General features: G+C 45.5%; 1 protein-coding gene across 2 annotated transcripts in view; it reads right to left on the reverse strand.

Annotated features, from left to right (window-relative positions):
- Positions 1–1511: 1511 nt before the first annotated feature.
- LOC139549714 (protein yippee-like 2) overlaps positions 1512–25582 on the reverse strand; it is a 31945-nt gene continuing 7874 nt past the window's right edge. The window contains exons 2-5 of one of the 2 annotated variants that reach the window (XM_071360409.1): positions 21667–21904; positions 14876–14919; positions 14494–14608; positions 1512–3558 (exon numbers count right to left, since the gene is read on the reverse strand). In XM_071360409.1, coding sequence (XP_071216510.1) covers positions 3469–3558; positions 14494–14608; positions 14876–14919; positions 21667–21783 — 366 coding nt within the window. In that variant the 5' untranslated portion in view covers positions 21784–21904 and the 3' untranslated portion in view covers positions 1512–3468. The remainder of the gene's footprint in view (positions 3559–14493; positions 14609–14875; positions 14920–21666; positions 21905–25582) is intronic. The other variant, XM_071360410.1, reaches the window with a different exon arrangement.

A 25582-nucleotide genomic window follows, 5' to 3' on the forward strand; every position in this document is an offset into this window, starting at 1 on the left:
CAGATACCTTATTTCCATAAATATTCAAACCCTTTGGTATGAGATTCGAATTTGAGCTCAGGTGCATCCTGTTTCCATTAATCATCCTTGAGATGTTTCTACAACTTGACTGGAATCCACCTGTGGTAAATTCAATTGATTGGACATGATTTGGAAAGGCACACATCTGTCTATATAAGGTCCCACAGTTGACAGTGCATGTCAGAGCAAAAACCAAGCCCTGATGTCAAAGGAATTGTCAATAGAGCTCAGAGACATCATTGTGTTGAGGCACAGATCTGGGGAAGGTTATCAAAACATTTCTGCAGCATTTAAGGTCCCCAAGAACAAAGTGGCCTCCATCATTCTTAAATGAAAGAAGAATGGAATCACCAAACTTAGAGCTGGCTGCCCAGCCAAACTGAGCAATCGGGGGAGAAGGGCCTTGGTCAGGGAGGTGACCAAGAACCCGATGGTCACTCTGACAGAGTTCCTCTGTGGAGATGGGAGAACCTTCCAGAAGGACAACCATCTCTGCAACACTCCACCAATCAGGCTTTTATGGTAGAGTGGCCAGACGGAAGCCACTCCTCAGTAAAAGGCACACGACAGCCGGCTTGGAGTTTGCCAAAAGGCACCTAAACGATTCTCAGACAATGAGAAACAAAATTCTCCAAGATTGAACTCTTTGGCCTGAATGCCAAGCGTCACGTCTGAAGGAAACCTGGCACCATCCCTACAGTGAAGCATGGTGGTGGCAGCATCATTCTGTTGGGATGTTTTTCAGCGGCAGGGACTGGAAGACTTGTCAAGATCGAGGGAAAGATGAACGGAGCAAAGTACAGAGAGATCCTTGATGAAAACTTGCTCCAGAGCGCTCAGGACCTCAGACTGGGGTGACAGTTCACCTTCCAACAGGACAACGACCCTAAGCACACAGCCAAGACAACACAGGAGTGGCTTCGGGACAAGTCTCTGAATGTCCTTGAGTAGCCCAGCCAGACTTGAACCCAGTCAAACATCTCTGGAGAGACCTGAAAATAGCCGTGCAGCGACACTCCCCATCCAACCTGATAGAGGATCTGCAGAGAAGAATGGGAGAAACTCCACAAATACAGGTGTGCCAAGCTTGTAGCGTCATACCCAAGAAGACTCGATGTTGTAGTCGCTGCCAAAGGTGCTTCAACAAAGTACTGAGTAAAGGGTCTGAATACTTATGTAAATGTGATATCAGTTTTATTTAAAAAAAAAAATGTTTTTGCCTTGTTATTATGGGGAATTGTGTGTAGATTGAGGGGGGAAAAAATAATTTAATCCATATTAGCATATGTATACAAGATGTAGGCTATTGCAAATGGCTGTATATATAGATCTCGTCTGTCTTCAGCCTACGTCACTATCATATTCTACTTCACTATCATATTCTACGTCACTATCATATTCCGTTCTATACAGAAGAAAATTTACCCTGATAATTGATACATTATGGTGTTGTATATCCAAGACCAACATAGCACACAGAACACATCCAATACAGGTACCAAGGTGATGCTTTAATTGACCAAGTTCCAATAATATTGTCACTCCTATCTCCTCCTTTACAAAAGACACTAAAATTGAAACATTTTCAAAGAGTAAAAAAGTAGTAAATATTGTTCAACCGACGAGGGATATACCAGAGAAAGCATGGCAAGAATCCAAATCATATTCATAATCATGACGATCATATATAAGAGACATTACATATTACTATTTACATTTAGTAACACAGAGATTGACATAAATTATAATATATGTATATTTTAAGATCTGTCATTTACAAAAATCATAATGCATTATATCACAGAAAGGCTATCCATAACAATTCTCAACCCCATGTTTTGCAACACTTTGACCCAAGCAAAAAAAATGTATCTTGTGTTTGGTCAATTTATTGTAGATGTGGGTGTGTTCTTTGGTTGTGCTAGGGATTTCTACAGCCTCTGATTGGAATTCTGGAATGCCAGTCAGTTACCGTGGATACCAGGGAGATTAGTTTGATTAGTTGTGTTGCTTAGTTGGCTTCTGTTTAGAGAAATCCACACGTCTACTGTACAGCTTTGCTGTTCAGTGTTTTAAGTGAGGGCCAGGTAGTAAGTTAGAGTGTGTGTAACAATCTATGAACTGCTATGATCATCCCAGACTGAAAGAAAGCTTCAGAACATCAAGCTTGCAGAACTTCATAAGAGCATCTCCTAAAGGCCTCCACATCCCAACTGCTTTCAGTTACCATACCAGGCCAAAACACTAGAACCAAATCTCCAAGCCTGTTCAAGTCAGAGTTTCAAAAGTCAAAGATGTTTAACTCTATAGTTCAAATTTAATCCAAAGTGGTGATGGTAGATGTATCTTAACTTACATCAGACACAATACATGAAGTATCCAAACATCACAAGACATGATTTCAGGCATCTACGGATGATGGAGAAAGCCAAGCACTGACTGATCAGATACTTCTCAGAGTTTAGACGTATCCTTGAATCCTTTCACACTCCCTATCATCCTGACTCTCACAACAAAAACTGCTGCCGGTAAGACCTGGAGTGGATCACACGGCTGTGCAACCAGCTGTACCTACAACCCCACAACCAGGGTGGAATAGAATCCAGAATCAGGACCTGCCCTCTCCCTGACCCGCCTCCCCTCAACCCTTCCCCCGCCCAGCCCCCACAGTCCTCAGTGCCAAACCTTAACACCAGGCCTCTTCACTGTCCCAGCTGGCACGGCCTTGGGTGGATCAGATCAGCTGGATTTGGGGATAATCATCTTAGGCCATCTCATTCACATACAGACGAGAGCTCCCATCAGCTGTTTAACCCAAGGCTACTGACCCTGCCAGGGCCTGGTCTCTCCTCACACTGCAGGTCAACCAGCCCTAACATAGATAGTAACACAACAACACTGGCCTTGGCCTGGCTCTCTATCTAAAGAGCTACCCATCAGGCTGGGATGTTGGTCTGGGACATGCATGGCTGTGTGTGTGTGTGTGTGTGTGTGTGTGTGTGTGTGTGTGTGTGTGTGTGTGTGTGTGTGTGTGTGTGTGTGTGTGTGTGTGTGTGTGTGTGTGTGTGTGTGTGTGTGTGTGTGTGTGTGTGTGTGTGTGTGTGTGTGTGTGTGTGTGTGTGTGTGTCTGCTTATGTGTGTATGTATGCACGTGTGTGTGTTTGCTTGCCATTGTGTGTCTGGTGGTGTCCATTCATCCCCAATGACATCCTCCTCCAGTCCAGACACACACAGAGCCCAGAGGGGCAGGCCAGGCTGCTACTACAGCCTCACACACACACACACTCCCCTACTACCTCCACCCTGGAGGCTGCTGGTGTGTCATCAGGAGGGGAGGACAGAGGTCCATGGTAAATCAAAGTCACACACTCACCCACACACTCACCTCCTTCCCTCCCATCCACCCCCATTCAACCCCAAACCGAGTCACGGATGACGCTTCGTCTTTCAGTCCCAGCCGTTGTCCTTGATCATGTGGGCCAGCTCGATGATGAACTTCCCCTCCTTGTACTTCTGACTGCTCTCAAAGGCATGCTCCTGTAGGGGAGTGTCAGGGTGTTGGAAGAGACAGAGGGAGGAGAAAGAGGAAGGGAGGGATAGGGGGAGGGAGGAGAAGGGAAAGGGGAGAGAGAAGGAGGGAAAGGGAAGAGAGAAGTAGGGAAAGGAGAGGGATAGAGGGAAAGGGGAGAGAGAATCAAATCAAATTTTATTGGTCACACACATGGTTAGCAGATGTTAATGCGAGTGTAGCGAAATGCTTGTGCTTCTAGCTCCTACAGTGCAGTAATATCTAACAAGTAATCTAACAATAACCAACAACTACCTAATACACACAAATCTAAAGGGGTGAATGAGAATATGTACATAAATATATGGATGAGCGATGGCCGAGCGGCATAGGCAAGGTGCAATAGATGGTATAACTGTAGAAGGAGGGAAAGAGAGGGAGAGGAGAGAGAAGGGGGGAGTGATAGAGGGAAAGGGGATACAGAGAAAGGGGAAGGGGAGAGAGAGGGGGAGAGAGAAGGGGGGAGTGATAGAGGGAAAGGGGATACAGAGAAAGGGGAAGGGGAGAGAGAGGGGGAGAGAGAAGGAGGAAGGGGAGAGAAGATTAGGCTTTTCCAGGATGAGAGACTTCACACTCATTGCCATTGTACTCTGATTTCACCTCTGAACCACTTTATATAATGGAGCATTGCAGAAAGTGCTGTAGGCTACTGCAGATTACAAATGTAGTCAAATGTGTTTTACTGTACATCTCAATATCCTGTTTAGTCTTGCCTATTCAAGCAGAGAGAGGAGCTATCAGGTTACACGGTCTGGAAGTCTACTAGGTCAAGCGTCTGTGGAACTTGGACGGCGGTGTAGAAACAACCGTTTCAGAGATATTAATGGCCTTGTCCCGCTATCGTTATATCTGGGCAGCCGTGTGAGGTGTGTGAGTCATAACCCCCCCCCCCCCCCCCCCACACACACACACACACACACACACACACACACACACACACACACACACACACACACACACACACACACACACACACACACACACACACACACACACACACACACACAGGTCTGACGGGGGAAATGGCAGTGACAACCGGGCATAAAGCCATGCTGATAAACGGGACAGCTGGTATGTGGAGCGGCTGTGTGTTCCACATTGACCTACTGCTAGAAATATCACCTTTACTAAGTACTGAACATGGAGGCACAATTATATTTCAGTGTTTCACTATATCATAGATATACAGTACCAGTCAAAAGTTTGAACACACCTACTCATTCAAGGGTTTTTCTTTATTTTTACTATTTTCTACATTGTAGAATAATAGCGAAAATATCAAAACTATGAAATAACACATATGGAATCATATAGTTACTAAAAAAGTGTTAAACAAATCAAAATATATTTTATATTTGAGATTCTTCAAAGTAGCCACCCTTTGCCTTGATGACAGCTTTGCACACTCTTGGCATTCTCTCAACCAGCTTCATGAGGTAGTCACCTGGAATGCATTTCAATTAACAGTTGTGCCTTGTTAAAAGTTAATTGTGGAATTTCTTTCCTTCTTAATGCATTTGAGCCAATCAGTTGTGTTGTGACAAGGTAAGGGTGGTATACAGGAGATAGCCCTATTTGGTAAAAGACCAAGTCCATATTATGGCAAGAACAACTCAAATAAGCAAAGAGAAACGACAGTCCATCATTACTTTAAGACATGAAGGTCAGTCAATCCGGAAAATTTCAAGAACTTTGAAAGTTTGAGTGCAGTTGCAAACACCATCAAGCGCTATGATGAATCTAGCTCTCATGAGACCGCCACAGGAAAGGAAGACCCAGAGTTACCTCTGCTGCAGAGGATAAGTTCATTAGAGTTAACTGCACTTCAGATTGCAGCCCAAATAAATGCTTCAGAGTTCAAGTAACAGACACATCTCAACATCAACTGTTCAGAGGATACTGCGTGAATCAGGCCTTCATGGTCTAACTGCTGCAAAGAAACCACTACTGATATATACACTACATTATATATAGGCTACATTAGATATACACTACATTATATATAGGCTACATTAGATATACACACTACATTATATATAGGCTACATTATATATACACACTACATTATATATAGGCTACATTAGATATACACACTACATTATATATAGGCTATTTATATACACACTTCATTATATATAGGCTACATTATATATACACTACATTAGATATAGGCTACATTATACAGTATATAGGCTACATTATATATATATATATACACACACACATACATTGGCTACATTATATATTGGCTACATTATACAGTATATAGGCTACATTATATTTAGGCTACATTATACTGTATATAGGCTACATTATATATTGGCTACATAAACTACATTATATATTGGCTACATTATACTGTATATAAGCTACAATATATATAGGCTACATTACACTGTATATAGGCTACATTATATATTGGCTACATTATATATATGGTACATTATATTTAGGCAACATTATATATTGGCTAAAATATACAGTATATAGGCTACATTATACCGTATATAAGCTACATTATATATACAGGCTACATTATACTGTACATAGGCCACATATATACAGGCTACATTATATATAGGCTACAATATACATTATATATAGGCTACATTATATACAGGCTACACAATACCTAGGCTACATTATATATAGGCTATATTATACATGCACTAAAATAGCTCAAATTCCCACAATAAGTTGGTTGAATTTTGGCCAATTCCTCTTGACAGAGCTGGTGTAACTGAGTCAGGTTTGTAGGCCTCCTTGCTCGCACACACTTTTTCAGTTCTGCCCACACATTTTCCATGGGATTGAGGTCAGGGCTTTGTGATGTCCACGCCAATACCTTGACTGTTGTCCTTAAGCCATTTTGCCACAACTTTGGAACTATGCTTGGGATCATTGTCCATTTGGAAGACCCATTTGCGACCAAGCTTTAACTTCCTGACTGATGTTTTGAGATGTTGCTTCAATATATCCACATAATTTTCCTTCCACATGATGCCATCTATTTTGTGAAGTGCACCAGTCCCTCCTGCAGCAAAGCACCCCCACAACATGATGCTGCCACCCCCGTGCTTCACGGTTGGGATGGTGTTCTTCGGCTTGCAAGCCTCCCCATTTTTCCTCCAAACATAACAATGGTCATTATGGCCAAACAGTTCTATTTTTGTTTCATCAGACCAGAGGACATTTCTCCAAAAAGTACAATATTTTTCCCCATGTGCAGTTGCAAACTGTAGTCTGGCTTTTTTATGGCGGTTTTGGAGCAGTGGCTTCTTCCTTGTTAAGCGGCCTTACAGGTTATGTCGATATAGGACTTGTTTTACTGTGGATATAGATACTTTTGTACCTGTTTCCTCCAGCATCTTCACAGGGTCTTTGCTGCTGTTCTGGGATTGATTTGCACTTTTCGCACCAAAGTATGTTCATCTCTAGGAGACAGAACGCATCTCCTTCCTGAGCGGTATGGCGGCTGCGTGGTCCCATGGTGTTTATACTTGCGTACTATTGTTTGTACAGATGATAGTGGTACCTTCAGGCATTTCGAAATTGTTCCCAAGGATGAACCAGACTTGTGGAGGGCTACAATTTTTGTTCTGAGGTCTTGGCTGATTTCTTTTGATTTTCCCATGATGTCAAGAAAAGAGGCACTCAGTTTGAAGGTAGGCCTTGAAATACATCCACAGGTACACCTCCAATTGACTCCAATGATGTCAATAAGCCTATCAGAAGCTCCTAAAGCCATGACATAATTTTCTGGAATTTTCCAAGCTGTTTAAAGGCATAGTCAACTTAATGTATGTAAACTTCTGACCCATTGGAATTGTGATACAGTGAATTATAAGTGAAATAATCTGTCTGTAAACAAGTGTTGGAAAAATTACTTGTGTCATGCACAAAGTAGATGTCCTAACCGACTTGCCAAAACTATAGTTTGTTAACAAGAAATGTGTGGAGTGGTTGAAAAACTAGTTTTAATGACTCCAACCTAAGTGTATGTAAACTTCTGACTTCAACTCTATATAGGCTACATTATACAGTATATATGCTACATTATATATAGGCTACATTATACAGTATATAGGCTACATGATACATAGGCTACATTATACAGTATATAGGCCAGATTATATATTGGCTACATAATATATAGGCTAAATTATACAGTATATAGGCTACACTATATATAGGTTACATTATACAGTATATAGGCTACATGATACATAGGCTACATTATATATAGGCTTCATTATACAGTATATAGGCCAGATTATATATAGGCTACATTATACAGTATATAGGCTACATTATATATAGGCTACATTATACAGTATATAGGCTTCATTATACAGTATATAGGCCAGATTATATATAGGCTACATTATACAAAATATAGGCTACATTATATATAGGCTACATTCTATATAGGCTACATTATACAGTATATAGGCCAGATTATATATAGGCTACATTATATATATAGGCTACATTATACAGTATATAGGGTACATTATATATAGGCTACATTATATATAGACTACATTATACAGTACATAGGCTACAACATACAGTATATTGACCAGATGATATATATATATATAGGCTACATTATATATAGGCTACATAATACAGTATATAGGCTACATTATGTATAGGCTACATTATACAGTATATAGGATACATTTTATATAGGCTAAATTATATATAGGGAACATTATACAGCATTAAGGTAACATTATATATAGGCTACATTATATAGTATATAGATATATGTTTATTATTTATTTATATGTTCCGGAGTTCCAAATTAAGCAGCAGCAGCTGAAAAGATGAGCTCCTACAAATATTGAAATTTAAATGTTTTTTTAGAGTAAAGTACATCGAAAAAAATCAAAAGAAAACTGCAAACTGAATAGGAGACCAAACAAGCAGCTAACAAAGAAGAAAGGCTTTTGAAAAAGTAACAATTTTTCATAAAATTATACCGTTTTCTTAGCTAGCTAAGTTGTTTACCTGTTGCTAGGCAGTTGCTAGGGACATTCCTGGAAGAAGCTAGCTAGCTAACAAGGAGTGTCTAGTTGGCAGAAGGGACAAAGAAGGGACAAAGTGGGACAAAATAAGGACAGAAGAAAAGGGAAAGGGGACATTAAGGTGAAGCAGTCCTCTAAAGACACAAAAGACAATAATACAAGAAACAACACTTCTATTGCCTCTCCCTCTACGATACGCACTTCCGGGTTGGAGCGAGTAGTTGCATTCCGCTTCGCTCCAGAGGTAGTATTACATTTCATTTCATTACAGTACAACAGTTTGATTTGTTTGATCTTAGCTGGCTACATAGCCGTCTTTGTATCCAAGATAATTGTGTAGTCTAGAGTAATTGTCGAGGTTACCTAGCCAGCTACACTTTCAAACAAAGTCAACAACGCAGCCACTGCTAGCTAGCCTATTTCACCAGCCAGCAGTACTATATCATTTTAGTCAATAAGATTTTTTGCAACGTAAGCTTAACTTTCTGAACATTCGAGACGTGTAGTCCACTTGTCATTCCAATCTCCTTTGCATTAGCGTAGCCTCTTCTGTAGCCTGTCAACTATGTGTCTGTCTATCCCTGTTCTCTCCTCTCTGCACAGACCATACAAATGCTTCACACCGCGTGGCCGCTGCTACTCTAACCTGGTGGTACCAGCGCGCACGACCCACGTGGAGTTCCAGGTCTCAGGCAGCCTCTGGAACTGCCGATCTGCGGCCAACAAGGCAGAGTTCATCTCAGCCTATGCTTCCCTCCAGTCCCTCGACTTCTTGGCACTGACGGAAACATGGATTACCAATGATAACACTGCTACTCCTACTGCTCTCTCCTCGTCTGCCCACGTGTTCTCGCACACCCCGAGAGCTTCTGGTCAGCGGGGTGGTGGCACTGGGATCCTCATCTCTCCCAAGTGGACATTTTCTCTTTCTCCCCTGACCCATCTGTCTATCGCCTCCTTTGAATTCCATGCTGTCACAGTTACCAGCCCTTTCAAGCTTAACATCCTTATCATTTATCGCCCTCCAGGTTCCCTTGGAGAGTTCATCAATGAGCTTGACGCCCTGATAAGTTCCTTTCCTGAGGATGGCTCACCTCTCACAGTTCTGGGTGACTTTAACCTCCCCACGTCTACCTTTGACTCATTCCTCTCTGCCTCCTTCTTTCCACTCCTCTCCTCTTTTGACCTCACCCTCTCACCTTCCCCCCCTACTCACAAGGCAGGCAATACGCTTGACCTCATCTTTACTAGATGCTGTTCTTCCACTAATCTCATTGCAACTCCCCTCCAAGTCTCCGACCACTACCTTGTATCCTTTTCCCTCTCGCTCTCATCCAACACTTCCCACACTGCCCCTACTCGGATGGTATCGCGCCGTCCCAACCTTCGCTCTCTCTCCCCCGCTACTCTCTCCTCTTCCATCCTATCATCTCTTCCCTCTGCTCAAACCTTCTCCAACCTATCTCCTGATTCTGCCTCCTCAACCCTCCTCTCCTCCCTTTCTGCATCCTTTGACTCTCTATGTCCCCTATCCTCCAGGCCGGCTCGGTCCTCCCCTCCTGCTCCGTGGCTCGACGACTCATTGCGAGCTCACAGAACAGGGCTCCGGGCAGCCGAGCGGAAATGGAGGAAAACTCGCCTCCCTGTGGACCTGGCATCCTTTCACTCTCTCCTCTCTACATTCTCCTCTTCTGTCTCTGCTGCTAAAGCCAATTTCTACCACTCTAAATTCCAAGCATCTGCCTCTAACCCTAGGAAGCTCTTTGCCACCTTCTCCTCCCTCCTGAATCCTCCTCCCCCTCCTCCCCCTCCTCCCTCTCTGCGGATGACTTCGTCAACCATTTTGAAAATAAGGTCGACGACATCCGATCCTCGTTTGCTAAGTCAAACGACACCGCTGGTTCTGCTCACACTGCCCTACCCTGTGCTTTGACCTCTTTCTCCCCTCTCTCTCCAGATGAAATCTCGCGTCTTGTGACGGCCGGCCGCCCAACAACCTGCCCGCTTGACCCTATCCCCTCCTCTCTTCTCCAGACCATTTCCGGAGACCTTCTCCCTTACCTCACCTCGCTCATCAACTCATCCTTGACCGCTGGCTACGTCCCTTCCGTCTTCAAGAGAGCGAGAGTTGCACCCCTTCTGAAAAAACCTACACTCGATCCCTCCGATGTCAATAACTACAGACCAGTATCCCTTCTTTCTTTTCTCTCCACAACTCTTGAACGTGCCGTCCTTGGCCAGCTCTCCTGCTATCTCTCTCAGAATGACCTTCTTGATCCAAATCAGTCAGGTTTCAAGACTAGTCATTCAACTGAGACTGCTCTTCTCTGTGTCACGGAGGCGCTCCGCACTGCTAAAGCTAACTCTCTCTCCTCTGCTCTCATCCTTCTAGACCTATCGGCTGCCTTTGATACTGTGAACCATCAGATCCTCCTCTCCACCCTCTCCGAGCTGGGCATCTCCGGCAAGGTCCACGCTTGGATTGCGTCCTACCTGACAGGTCGCTCCTACCAGGTGGCGTGGCGAGAATCTGTCTCCGCACCACGTGCTCTCACCACTGGTGTCCCCCAGGGTTCTGTTCTAGGCCCTCTCCTATTCTCGCTATACACCAAGTCACTTGGCTCTGTCATATCCTCACATGGTCTCTCCTATCATTGCTATGCAGACGACACACAATTAATCTTCTCCTTTCCCCCCTCTGATAACCAGGTGGGGAATCGCATCTCTGCATGTCTGGCAGACATATCAGTGTGGATGACGGATCACCACCTCAAGCTGAACCTCGGCAAGACGGAGCTGCTCTTCCTCCCGGGGAAGGACTGCCCGTTCCATGATCTCGCCATCACGGTTGACAACTCCATTGTGTCCTCCTCCCAGAGTGCTAAGAACCTTGGCGTGATCCTGGACAACACCCTGTCGTTCTCAACTCACATCAAGGCGGTGACCCGTTCCTGTAGGTTCATGCTCTACAACATTCGCAGAGTACGACCCTGCCTCACGCAGGAAGCGGCGCAGGTCCTAATCCAGGCACTTGTCATCTCCCGTCTGGATTACTGCAACTCGCTGTTGGCTGGGCTCCCTGCCTGTGCCATTAAACCCCTACAACTCATCCAGAACGCCGCAGCCCGTCTGGTGTTCAACTTTCCCAAGTTCTCTCACGTCACCCCGCTCCTCCGCTCTCTCCACTGGCTTCCAGTTGAAGCTCGCATCCGCTACAAGACCATGGTGCTTGCCTACGGAGCTGTGAGGGGAACGGCACCTCCGTACCTTCAGGCTCTGATCAGGCCCTACACCCAAACAAGGGCACTGCGTTCATCCACCTCTGGCCTGCTCGCCTCCCTACCTCTGAGGAAGTACAGTTCCCGCTCAGCCCAGTCAAAACTGTTCGCTGCTCTGGCACCCCAATGGTGGAACAAACTCCCTCACGACGCCAGGTCAGCGGAGTCAATCACCACCTTCCGGAGACACCTGAAACCCCACCTCTTTAAGGAATACCTAGGATAGGATAAAGTAATCCTTCTAACCCCCCCCCCCCCCCCCCCTTAAAAGAGTTAGATGCACTATTGTAAAGTGGTTGTTCCACTGGATATCATAAGGTGAATGCACCAATTTGTAAGTCGCTCTGGATAAGAGCGTCTGCTAAATGACTTAAATGTAAATGTAAATATAGGCTACATTATATATAGGGTACATTATACAGTATATAGGCTACATTATATAAAGGATACACTATACAGTATATAGGCTACATTATACAGTATATAGGCTACATTATATATGGGGTACATTATACAGTAAATAGGCTAAATTGTATATAGGGTACATTATATATAGGCTACATTATACAGTATATAGGCTACATGATACATAGGCTACATTATATAAAGGCTTCATTATACAGTATATAGGCCAGATTATATATAGGCTACATTATATATAGGCTACATTATACTGTATATAGGCTACATTATATATAGGCTACATTATATATTGGCTACATTATACAGTATATAGGCTACATTATATATAGGGTACATTATACAGTATATAGGCTACATTATATAAAGGCTACACTATACAGTATATAGGCTACATTATACAGTATATAGGCTACATTATATATGGGGTACATTATACAGTATATAGGCTACATTATATATGGGGTACATTATACAGTATATAGGCTACATTATATATTGGCTACATTATACTGTACATAGGCTAGTTTATACATTTGCTACATTATGCATAGGCTACATTATACTTTATATAGGCTACATTATACAGTATATACTAGGGCGGCAGGTAGCCTAGTGGTTAGAGCGTTGGACTAGTAACCGAAAGATCGAATCACCGAACAAGGCAGTTAACCCCCTGAACAAGGCAATTAACCCACTGTTCCTAGCCCGTCATTGAAAATAAGAATTTGTTTTCAACTGACTTACTTAGTTAAATAAAGGTAAAATAAAATAAATACAAATATAGGCTACATTATATATAGGCTACATTATACTGTATATTGGCTAAATTATATATTGGCAACATTACTGTATATAGGCTACATTATACTGTATATAGGCTACATTATACTGTATATAGGCTACATTATATATAGGCTACATTATACTGTATATAGGCTACAGTATACTGTATATAGGCTACATTATATATAGGCTACATTACACAGTATATATAGGCAACATTATACAGTATATAGGCTACATTATACAGTATATATAAAGGCTACATTATATATAGGCTACATTATATATAGGCTACATTATACAGTATATAGGCTACATTATATATAGGCTACATTATACAGTATATAGGCCATTCCCCCCAGAAATGTCCAGGAACTTGCAGGTGCCTTGGTGGAAGAGTGAGGTAACATCTCACAGCAAGAACTGGCAAATCTGATGCAATCCATGAGGAGGAGATGCTCTGCAGTACTTAATGCAGCTGGTGGCCACACCAGATTCTGACTGTTACTTTTGATTTTGACCCCCCCTTTGTTCAGGGACACATTATTCAATTTCTGTTAGTCACATGTCTGTGGAACGTGTTCAGTTTATGTCTCAGTTGTTGAATCTTATGTTCATACAAATATTTGCACAAATATTTTGTTAAGTTTGCTGAAAATAAACGCAGTTGACAGTGAGAGGACGTTTCTTTTTTTGCTGAGTTTATATAGGCTACATTATACAGTATATAGGCTACATTATTTATAGGGCCTACTTATTCTGTATACATAAAAACTGATCTTTTTTTGAATGGATTCTAACCCTTTGTCTAATTTGTGATTGGATAAGCAGTTGTTCTTGTTACTGGTCAAACTGGTCTTGAATCACTACAGTTATCTCAGTGTGGACAGCCCAGCTCTGTCCCAGCTCTGTCATGAATGACCACCATCTCTGAACTAGGAGAAGGGGGTCAAGTTTGGTTGGTTGAGTACTTAGAAAATGTATAGGCCTACATCATGAGAAATATGCCCCTTAGATCAAGAATGGGACTGCAAGGAATCCCTATGAGTCAGCCTATGTACTGTAATGTTACACTGATGTTAGGAATGATGGGTCCAAAATAGTCTCATGGTCCAAAATTAAAACCAGAACTCATCCATGTCAATAAGATAACATGAAGAGTGAAGTAGGGCCTGCACACTCAATTGTTCCAAAACCTTTATTAGTTCAGTGTTTCAATCCTACAACGATCTAATAAGGTAATAAAGGTATTACTAATGAAGGTAATAATGTGCCAATGCCTATCCGCTCTAACTCTAGATACAGTATCTGCCACTCTAGATACAGTATCTGCCATTGTTCTACACCCCCCCCCCCCCCCCCCCCCCCAACATGTGCACACTCTTACACTCACATATTTCCAACCCAGAGTTGTCTTGCAGTTCTCACAGTAGATATCTGCCACAGCATGGAGCCCCGTGAGCAACACTCTCTCTTCCGCCGGCCCACACCCCACGTTCACCCTGAGAGAGAGAAAGAGAGAGAGAGAGAGAGAGCGAGCTCATAAGCTGTTCAATTCGTAAAGGTTGCCTGTCTATACTGAGTCATAACATGCCAACTCACACACTAGATAATATTACCCAGAATGCACTTCATACTGAGCTAGATAGGGACCATGTTCATACAGTAGGAATGAGCATCTTCATTTCATACTTATTGTGATTGTGCTCGCAGGCTAAGGACTGGATCATGGCTGTACTGTAACTACATGTAGACACAGTGATACTCACACTGAGTTGAACAGATAAGCTCTGCCTTGGCTCCCCTGGAAAGACTGCAGGAGAAGAAGATAAGTAGGTTAAAAAGGAGGAGTATCCTCAGCAGTCAGCATTAAAGCCACAATCTGGAGTTTTTGTTTCAGCTTCGCTGTCACGTTGTATAACTGATTGGAGACAGGAGCAGGAATACGTAATAGGGGGTTTTAATACTCCACGCCATGAAAAGGCACGGGGACGAAGCCCAAAACAAACACGTATACAAAAACACAGGGATGTAACCCAAACAAAAGAGCGAGGTAAAACCTCTAATACATACACGGGACAAGACCCGTAATAACAACACACGGGACGAGACCCGTAATAACAACACACGGGACGAGACCCGTAATAACAACACACGGGACGAGACCCGTAATAACAACACACGGGACGAGACCCGTAATAACGACACACGGGACGAGACCCGTAATAACAACACACGGGACAAGACCCGTAATAACAACACACGGGACGAGACCCGTAATAACAACACACGGGACGAGACCCGTAATAACGACACACGGGACGAGACCCGTAATAACAACACACGGGACGAGACCCGTAATAACAACACACGGGACGAGACCCGTAATAACGACACACGGGACGAGACCCGTAATAACGACACACGGGACGAGACCCGTAATAACAACACACGGGACGAGACCCGTAATAACAACACACGGGACGAGACCCGTAATAACAACACACGGGACGAGACCCGTAATAACAACACACGGGACGAGACCCGTAATAACAACACACGGGACGAGACCCGTAATAACAACACACGGGACGAGACCCGTAATAACGACACACGGGACGAGACCCGTAATAACAACACACGGGACGAGACCCGTAATAACAACACACGGGATGAGACCCGTAATAACAACACACGGGACGAGACCCGTAATAACAACACACGGGACGAGACCCGTAATAACAACACACGGGACGAGACCCGTAATAACAACACACGGGACGAGACCCGTAATAACAACACACGGGACGAGACCCGTAATAACGACACACGGGACGAGACCCGTAATAACAACACACGGGACGAGACCCGTAATAACAACACACGGGACGAGACCCGTAATAACAACACACGGGACGAGACCCGTAATAACAACACACGGGACGAGACCCGTAATAACAACACACGGGACAAGACCCGTAATAACAACACACGGGACGAGACCCGTAATAACAACACACGGGACGAGACCCGTAATAACAACACACGGGACAAGACCCGTAATAACAACACACGGGACGAGACCCGTAATAACGAGTACACAATACACGCAGCACGAAAGCCAAAACAACAAAACACATGTACTCACAAGACCAGCGGACATGGGAACAACAACCGATAAGACAATGGCGAACAGAGGGCACATATACAGTTGAAGTCAGAAGTTTACATACACCTTAGCCAAATACATTTCAACTCAGTTTTTCACAATTCCTGACATTTAATCCAAGTAAATTTCCCTGTCTTAGGTCAATTAGGATCACCACTTTATTTTACGAATGTGAAATGTCAGAATAATTGTAGAGAGAATAATTTATTTAAGCTTTTATTTCTTTCATCACATTCCCACAGGGTCAGAATGTAACGATCTTCGTCTGGAGAAAGAGAGGAGGACCAAAGCGCAGCGTGGTAAGTGTTCATGATGAAACTTTAATAGAACAAACTGAACACTGAAATACAAAACAATAAATTGAACGAACGAAAACCGAAACAGTTCCGTGTGGAACACAGACACGGAAGACAACCACCCACGAAACCCAGGTGAAAAAAGGCTACCTAAGTATGATTCTCAATCAGAGACAACTAACGACACCTGCCTCTGATTGAGAATCATACCAGGCCAAACGAAAAAACCAACATAGAAACACAAACATAGATCACCCATCCAACTCACGCCCTGACCATACTAAAACAAAGAAATAACAAAAGAACTAAAGTTAGAACGTGACAGTAGCCCCTCCCCCCAAGGTGCGGACTCTGGCCGCAAAACCTGAACCTATAGGGGAGGGTCTGGGTGGGCATCTGTCCGCGGTGGCGGCTCTGGCGCTGGACGTGGACCCCACTCCAACATAGTCTTAGTCCGCTTCAGTTGTGTCTTTAGAGCGGCGACCCTCGCCGTCAACCTAGGACTGGCAACCCTACTAAAGGGCCCCACTGGACTGAGGAGCGCCTCTGGACTGAGGGGCAGCTCCGGACTGAGGGGCAGCTCCGGACTGAGGGGCAGCTCAGGACTGAGGGGCAGCTCTGGACTGAAGGGCAGCTCCGGACTGAGGTGCAGCTCCGGACTGAAAGGCAGCTCCGGATTGAAGGGCGGCTCCGGACTGGCGGGCGGCTCCGGACTGGCGGGCGGCTCTGGCAGCTCCTGACTGGCGGGCGGCTCTGGTAGCTCCTGACTGGCGGGCGGCTCTGGCAGCTCCTGACTGGCGGGCGGCTCTGGCAGCTCCTGACTGGCGGGCGGCTCTGGCAGCTCCTGACTGAGGGGCGGCTCCGGACTGAGCTCCGGACTGAGCTCCGGACTGAGGTGCGGCTCCGGACTGGCGGGCGGCTCCGGACTGGCGGGTGGCTCTGGCGGCGCCGGACAGACGGGCGGCTCAGGCGGCGCCGGACAGACGGGCGGCTCAGGCGGCGCCGGACAGACGGGCGGCTCAGGCGGCGCCGGACAGACGGGCGGCTCAAGCGGCGCCGGACAGACGGGCGGCTCAGGCGGCGCCGGACAGCTGGGAGACTCAGGCGGCGCCGGACAGACGGGAGACTCAGGCTGCGCCGGACAGACGGGAGACTCTGGCGGCGCCGGACAGACGGGAGACTCTGGCGGCGCCGGACAGACGGGAGACTCTGGCGGCGCCGGACAGACGGGAGACCCTGGCGGCGCCGGACAGACGGGAGACCCTGGCGGCGCCGGACAGACGGGAGACCCTGTAGTGAGGAGACAGAGAGACAGCCTGGTGCGGGGGGCTGCCACCGGAGGGCTGGTGCGTGGAGGTGGCACCGGATAGACCGGACCATGGAGGCGCACTGCAGGTCTTGAGCACTGAACCTGCCCAACCCTACCTGGCTGAATGCTCCCCGTAGCCAAGCCAGTGCGGCGAGGTGGAAAAGGCCGCACTGGGCTGTGCTGGCGAACCGGGCACACCATGCGTAGGGCTGGTGCCATGTACCCCGGCCCGAGGAGACGCACTGGAGACCAGATGCGTTGAGCCGGCTTCATGGCACCTGGCTCGATGCCCACTCTAGCCCGGCCGATACGAGGCGCTGCTATGTACCGCACCGGGCTATGCCTGCTCACCGGGGACACCGTGCGCCTCACGGCATAACACGGTGCCTGCCCGGTCCATCTCTCTCCAAGGTAAGCACGGGGAGTTGGCTCAGGTCTCCTACCTGGCTTAGCCACACTCCCCGTGTTCCACCCCCCAATACATTTTTGGGGCTGCCTCTCTGGCTTCCAGCTGCGCTTACGTGCAGCCTCCTCATACCACCGCCTCTCCGCTTTCGCTGCCTCCAGCTCAGCTTTGGGGCGGCGATACTCTCCAGCCTGTGCCCAGGGTCCCTTGCCGTCCAGAATCTCCTCCCAGGTCCAGTTCTCCAGGTATCGCTGCCTCTCGTCACCATGCTGCTTGGTCCTTTCTTGGTGGGTGGTTCTGTAACGATCTTCGTCTGGAGAAAGAGAGGAGGACCAAAGCGCAGCGTGGTAAGTGTTCATGATGAAACTTTAATAGAACAAACTAAACACTGAAATACAAAACAATAAATTGAACGAACGAAAACCGAAACAGTTCCGTGTGGAACACAGACACGGAAGACAACCACCCACGAAACCCAGGTGAAAAAAGGCTACCTAAGTATGATTCTCAATCAGAGACAACTAACAACACCTGCCTCTGATTGAGAATCATACCAGGCCAAACGAAAAAACCAACATAGAAACACAAACATAGATCACCCATCCAACTCACGCCCTGACCATACTAAAACAAAGAAATAACAAAAGAACTAAAGTCAGAACGTGACAGTACCCCCTCCCCCCAAGGTGCGGACTCTGGCCACAAAACCTGAACCTATAGGGGAGGGTCTGGGTGGGCATCTGTCCGCGGTGGCGGCTCTAGCGCTGGACGTGGACCCCACTCCAACATAGTCTTAGTCCGCTTCAGTTGTGTCTTTAGAGCGGCGACCCTCGCCGTCGACCTAGGACTGGCAACCCTACTAAAGGGCCCCACTGGACTGAGGAGCGCCTCTGGACTGAGGGGCAGCTCCGGACTGAGGGGCAGCTCCGGACTGAGGGGCAGCTCCGGACTGAGGGGCAGCTCAGGACTGAGGGGCAGCTCCGGACTGAAGGGCAGCTCCGGACTGAAGGGCAGCTCCGGACTGAAGGGCAGCTCCGGACTGAGGTGCAGCTCCGGACTGAAAGGCGGCTCCGGACTGGCGGGCTGCTCCGGACTGGCGGGCGGCTCCGGACTGGCGGGCGGCTCTGGCAGCTCCTGACTGGCGGGCGGCTCTGGCAGCTCCTGACTAGCGGGCGGCTCTGGCAGCTCCTGACTGGCGGGCGGCTCTGGCAGCTCCTGACTGGCGGGCGGCTCTGGCAGCTCCTGACTGGCGGGCGGCTCTGGCAGCTCCTGACTGAGGGGCAGCTCCGGACTGAGGGGCAGCTCCGGACTGAGCTCCGGACTGAGGGACAGCTCCGGACTGAGGTGCGGCTCCGGACTGGCGAGCGGCTCCGGACTGGCGGGCGGCTCCTGACTGGCGGGCGGCTCTGGCGGCTCCTGACTGGCGGGCGGCTCTGGACACAGAAGTTTACATACACTCAATTAGTATTTGGTAGCATTACCTTTAAATTGTTTAACTTGGGTCAAACGTTTCAGGTAGCCTTCCACAATAAGTTGGGTGAATTTTGGCCCATTCCTCCTGACAGAGCTGGTGTAGTCAGGTTTGTAGGCCTCCTTGCTCACACACACTTTTTCAGTTCTGCCCACAAATGTTCTATAGGATTGAGGTCAGGGCCTTGTGATGGCCACTCCAATACCTTGACTTTGTTGTCCTTAAGCCATTTTGCCACAACTTTGGAAGTATGCTTCGGGTCATTGTCCATTTGGAAGACCCATTTGCGACCAAGCTTTAACTTCCTGACTGATGTTTTGAGATGTTGCTTCAATATATCCACATAATTTTCCTTCCACATGATGCCATCTATTTTGTGAAGTGCACCAGTCCCTCCTGCAGCAAAGCACCCCCACAACATGATGCTGCCACCCCCGTGCTTCACGGTTGGGATGGTGTTCTTCGGCTTGCAAGCCTCCCCATTTTTCCTCCAAACATAACAATGGTCATTATGGCCAAACAGTTCTATTTTTGTTTCATCAGACCAGAGGACATTTCTCCAAAAAGTACAATCTTTGTCCCCATGTGCAGTTGCAAACCGTAGTCTGGCTATTTTATGGCGGTTTTGGAGCAGTGGCTTCTTCCTTGCTGAGCGGCCTTTCAGGTTATGTCGATATAGGACTTGTTTTACTGTGGATATAGATACTTTTGTACCTGTTTCCTCCAGCATCTTCACAAGGTCCTTTGCCGTTCTGGGATTGATTTGCACTTTTTGAACCAAAGTACGTTCATCTCTAGGAGACAGAACGCGTCTCCTTCCTGAGCGGTATGACGGCTGCGTGGTCGCATGGTGTTTATAATTGCGTACTATTGATTGTACAGATGAACGTGGTACCTTCAGGCGTTTGGAAATTGCTCCCAAGGATGAACCAGACTTGTGGAGGTCTACAATGTTTTTCTGAGGTAAGCCCTAGAGCCTAACAGTAGCATGTTCTCTCATGCTCTCTCTTGGGAATGACTTGCATATTAGGGCAGTGTTTCCTTTACATACCGGATTCAATTTATCACCAAACCCTTGATTAGTAGATTCAGGGTCAAATTATTCGGCACAAAACAGGAGTAAACGGACTGAAATAGGGAGTGTCTACCTGGATTTGTCAAAAATACTCTTATTTTCTGTTATAAAACATTTTTTAAATGTTTTCCGCTGCATGCCCTAATGAACACCACCCAGTTGTGTTAGTGCTGGGCTTTAAAGAGTGACTGCCTTTATAAAGCAACGAATCCCTTTGAAAACGGATATCAGAAACAGTTATTCTAGTGTAAAAATGTACTACAAAGTGTAAATAGGATAAGTCTTGTCTAAAATTTAGTTTGGAACATTCGTGAGTCACAACGGGTAAATGACGATGTCCATTTGCCCACTAACATTGGGTGAACAGCTGCGGTGATTTCTCTCAATCCAATAGCATAGACAGTGAGGCAGACCTGCCCAGCAGATCCAACTGTTTACATAAGACAACACGTCAATCATGTTTTTACTTGAGAAATACTGCACCAAACACCTTAGTTAGATCTAAAATTGCGTGATTAAAATATCCTCGGCAAAAATGTAAAAACGAATTACATATTTCTTGAGTTATCTTAGATTCATTCTGGGGATTTTGAGGAAAGTAAAATAGGCTGGGGACAAACATCATTAACCAAATGCGGAATCGGTCAGGAAACACACATCCAGGACTGAAATATAGTTTTTCTAATGTGCAACAGAAAAACATATGTGCCAATCGCCATGTTCAGTGGCTCTTTAAAGGAAATGTGGAATAGATCGAGGGAAACACTTTTAGAGCAAGCAGTGTCATTAGGGGATGGACGGTTGTGGTCGGTATGTTAAACAGTCAGTATTCACCTTGGAGATGAGCTCGTCGTGGTTGGCCAGGTGCGCTCTGCAGTGGATGCAGCTGTAGGTTCGGTGGCAGCTGGGCAGGTAGGCCTGGAAGGTCTTGGAGCGCGTCATCCTGACCATCGGGTGGGGCGGGGTGGGGGGGCGGTGCAGGAAAGGGCTGCCGGCCCAGCTAGGCTCGCAGGGGAAGCACCGCAATACACAGGTGAGGGCCGTGGTGGGGGGCGGGGCGGGAGGCACACACCTGGTGAAGCGGAGCACAGGAGAAACACACTCTGATGAAGGTGGTCTATAGTCGAAACCTTGTTGTTGTTTTTGACCTAATCCCTGTGTAGGTTGTTGGCAACACAGCACAAACAGATCTGGGTCCAGGATAATCCGTGTGTGGATATAAAGACATTTTAACTTGAGTGCCTTGGATTTTTTTATATATGAGATCACACAAGGATAACTTTATATTGCTGCATAATACATATCATTGTCTGTAAAATATGAAAATCTGTTTGCCTCCATATGTTCTCTGCATATGAAGTACAGTAGGCAAATGACTTTGCAGTGGAGCATTACATAACATGAATGTGTGTGTAGCCTATGATAGATGACAAATGTCAACAAGCATAGACGGTGATATCATGATCCTTGTATTATACTGAGAGACAGTAGCTTTAAAATTATTTCACTCTAGACTGTTAACACAAAGAGGCTTGTAGGGGAAAGGCTGTGTGCTATAAGCCTTTAAGACATGCCCTTGTTTTCTCTGTAGGCTTCTGCCTCTGAGCCAACAGTGTGGGACCAGGGCATAAAGAGACCACTCAGAGGTCTTGCGTACACACTAACAGACACACACGCACACACACATACTTTAACACCAAAGCCTTTCCTTTCTCTCTGTCATTTTAGGACAAAAATGTGAGGATAAGGCTAAAGCACAGCTTAGCACAGATCCAAGTAATCTCCACAATCTCCATAGACTCCAATTAGGAACAGGTTGTTACTCTAAACCAGGCTTGTGGTCAATTCCATTTCAATTCAGTCAATTCAGGAAGTAAACTATAAATTCCAATTCCACATTTACCTAATTGAAACGCATTAAGGAAAATTGGAATGGGAACTTCCTGAATTGACCCCAACCCTGCAGTAAACCCTGGGTGTAATGAGGTTCATCTAGTCAAACAGTCTTAGAGAGAGACATTTGTATCTGTCAACTAGCTGGTTCAAGGCCTGCCCTGACATTATCTTGAAATATGGAGCTAAATGCAGCTCCAATATATTTAGTTACAGTTTACATCAAAGCAGTGATGTACTCTATGAATCCAATATGTTCCGTGGCTAATAGATGACGAGTCAACCACACTCTGTAACGGGTCGTTTGATTATCTAGGTCTATTTCTGTCTCATGGGGATATCACTCCCGCACACACATAGAAACACACACTTACAACAGCAGTGTTGATATAGTATGTTGATATGGGGAAATAAAGTATTGTGAAAGAGAAACCTCATGTCACTGCCTTTTGACTCACTTTCCCACTTTCCATTCAAAGGATCCATTCCCAAGCTTTTCCAATGCAAGTCAGTAACTTGAGAGATTAAATGAGAGCTGAGTCTCAAAATCACATTAGCCTTCCAAATCATCTCCATTAGTAATGATTTTCTATCCTCGACTCAGATATGGAAAATGATTTGTCCAGGTCTCTCAGCTTTAAGAGATATTACATCTCCATGTAACATATGTATAGAAAGAGAGTAACAGATATAGAAATAGCAGGTGAATACAATGCATTCGGAAATTATACAGTCCCGTTCATTTTTTCACATTTTGTTACGTTACAGCCTTATTAAATCATTTTTTCCCTCATCCATCTACACAAAATACCCCATAATGACAAAGTGAAAACAGGTTTTTAGAAATGTTTGCAAATGTATTAAAAATAAAACAAGTATTCAGACCCATTGCTATGAGACTCTCAAAATTGAGCTTAGGTGCATCCTGTCTCCATTGATCATCCTTGCGATGTTTCTACAACTTGATTGGAGTCCACCTGTGGTAAATTTACTTGATTGGACATGATTTGGAAAGGCACACAGTCTCCAGACTCCAAGGTCAAGGAGAACGTCAACGCCACAGAGAACTGCATCTCAGCCGTGGGCAAGGTCATGAGATTCAGGCCTGAGTGTGCCAACGTCAACGAGATCCTTCCCCATTGGCTCTCCTGGCTGCCACTCAACGAAGACAAGGAGGAAGCCGTGCACACCTTTGACTTCCTTTGTGACCTTATCGAAAGCAACAATCCTATTGTCCTCGGACAAGACAATGCAAATCTTCCCAAGATATTCCAGATCATTTGTCGATATAAGGTCCCACAGTTGACGTTGTATGTCAGAGCAAAAACCAAGCCATAAGGTCGAAGGAATTGTCCGTAGAGCTCCGAGACAGGATTGTGTCGAGGCACAGATCTGGGGAAGGGTACATAAAAATGTCTGCAGCATTGAAGGTCCCCAAGAACACAGTGGCCTCTATCATTCTTAAAATGGAAGAAGTTTGGAACCACCAAGACTCTTCCTAGAGCTGGTCGCCCGGCCAAACTGGGTCATCGCGGGAGAAGGGCCTTGGTCAGGGAGGTGACCAAGAACCCAATGGTCACTGACAGAGCTGCAGAGTTCCTCTGTGGAGATGGGAGAACCTTCCAGAAGGACAACCATCTCTGCAGCACTCCACCAATCAGGCCTTTATGGTAGAGTGGCCAGATGGAAGCCACTCCCCAGTAAAAGGAACATGACAGCCCACTTGGAGTTTGCCAAAAGGCACCTAAAGGACTCTCAGACCATGAGAAGCAAGATTCTCTGGTCTTGTGAAACCAAGATTGAACTCTTTGGCCTGAATGGTGGCAGTATCATTCTGTGGGCAGGGTTGGGGAGTAACGGATTACATATAATCCGTTACATGTAAGGGATAAAACATTTAAAAAATGTAATCCGTTACTTTACCAGCAAAAATTTTGTAATCGGATTACAGATACTTTTGAAAAACTAGATGATGACTTCGAGGATTACTTTTAAATTCAGAAAGGATGTTTGCAACAACAACAAAAAATGTCACTTCTCTGTTTTCAAAATGACATTCAAATCAGCATTGAAAAATGTGCAAGTTTAAATTTGTTCAACATGAGCGAGTCTGACCATAAGTCAGAGACCACTATGATGACACACCAAATGTGTTTGATGGATCGTGGGAAAAGAGCAGGAATTGGCTTTTGTAGGCTACAGTCCAAGCTATGTCTTCCAATGGTGCGACTGCTGTCGGCATCCAAAGATTATTCAATTTGAACGTTTGTAGTCTACGGCGATATGGATATCACTTATTATTGATATCTACATAGCGCATTGATGTGAATCACACTGCTGCTCTCTCATTTAGCTATTTGCGCCTTACAGATTATGGTTGTTGTCGATGGGTGTTCACAAATCTAAATGTGTATTTGAACCCAATAATTGTTGAATTCAAGAAGTTTAAGCTGCCTATCAATCATTGTTTTGAAACCAGTGGCCAGCCAGTGAAAAATGCGCTCTTGCAACAGCTGCATAGTGCGGATCCCAGCCTATGTAATAAAAGTGAGGCTTTTATTGCTCAATCTAATTCTTGCTGATAAAACAAATAAATCCATAGGCCTAATTGACACACTCAAACTCGCACATTTTGTGAGACGCAGAGTAGGTGATCGGATGATCTCCGAATGTGTGGTTCCCACCTTGAAGCATCGAGGAGGAGGTGTGATGGTGCTTTGCTGGTGACACTGTCATTTGTTTTTCAACAGGACAATGACCCAACACACCTCCAGGCTGTGTAAGGGCTATTTGACCAAGAAGGAGAGTGATGGTGTTGCATCAGATGACCTGGCCTCCACAATCACCTGACCTCAAC

This window comes from Salvelinus alpinus, chromosome 22 (assembly GCF_045679555.1).
Source record: "Salvelinus alpinus chromosome 22, SLU_Salpinus.1, whole genome shotgun sequence".
Classification (NCBI taxonomy): Eukaryota; Metazoa; Chordata; class Actinopteri; order Salmoniformes; family Salmonidae; genus Salvelinus; species Salvelinus alpinus.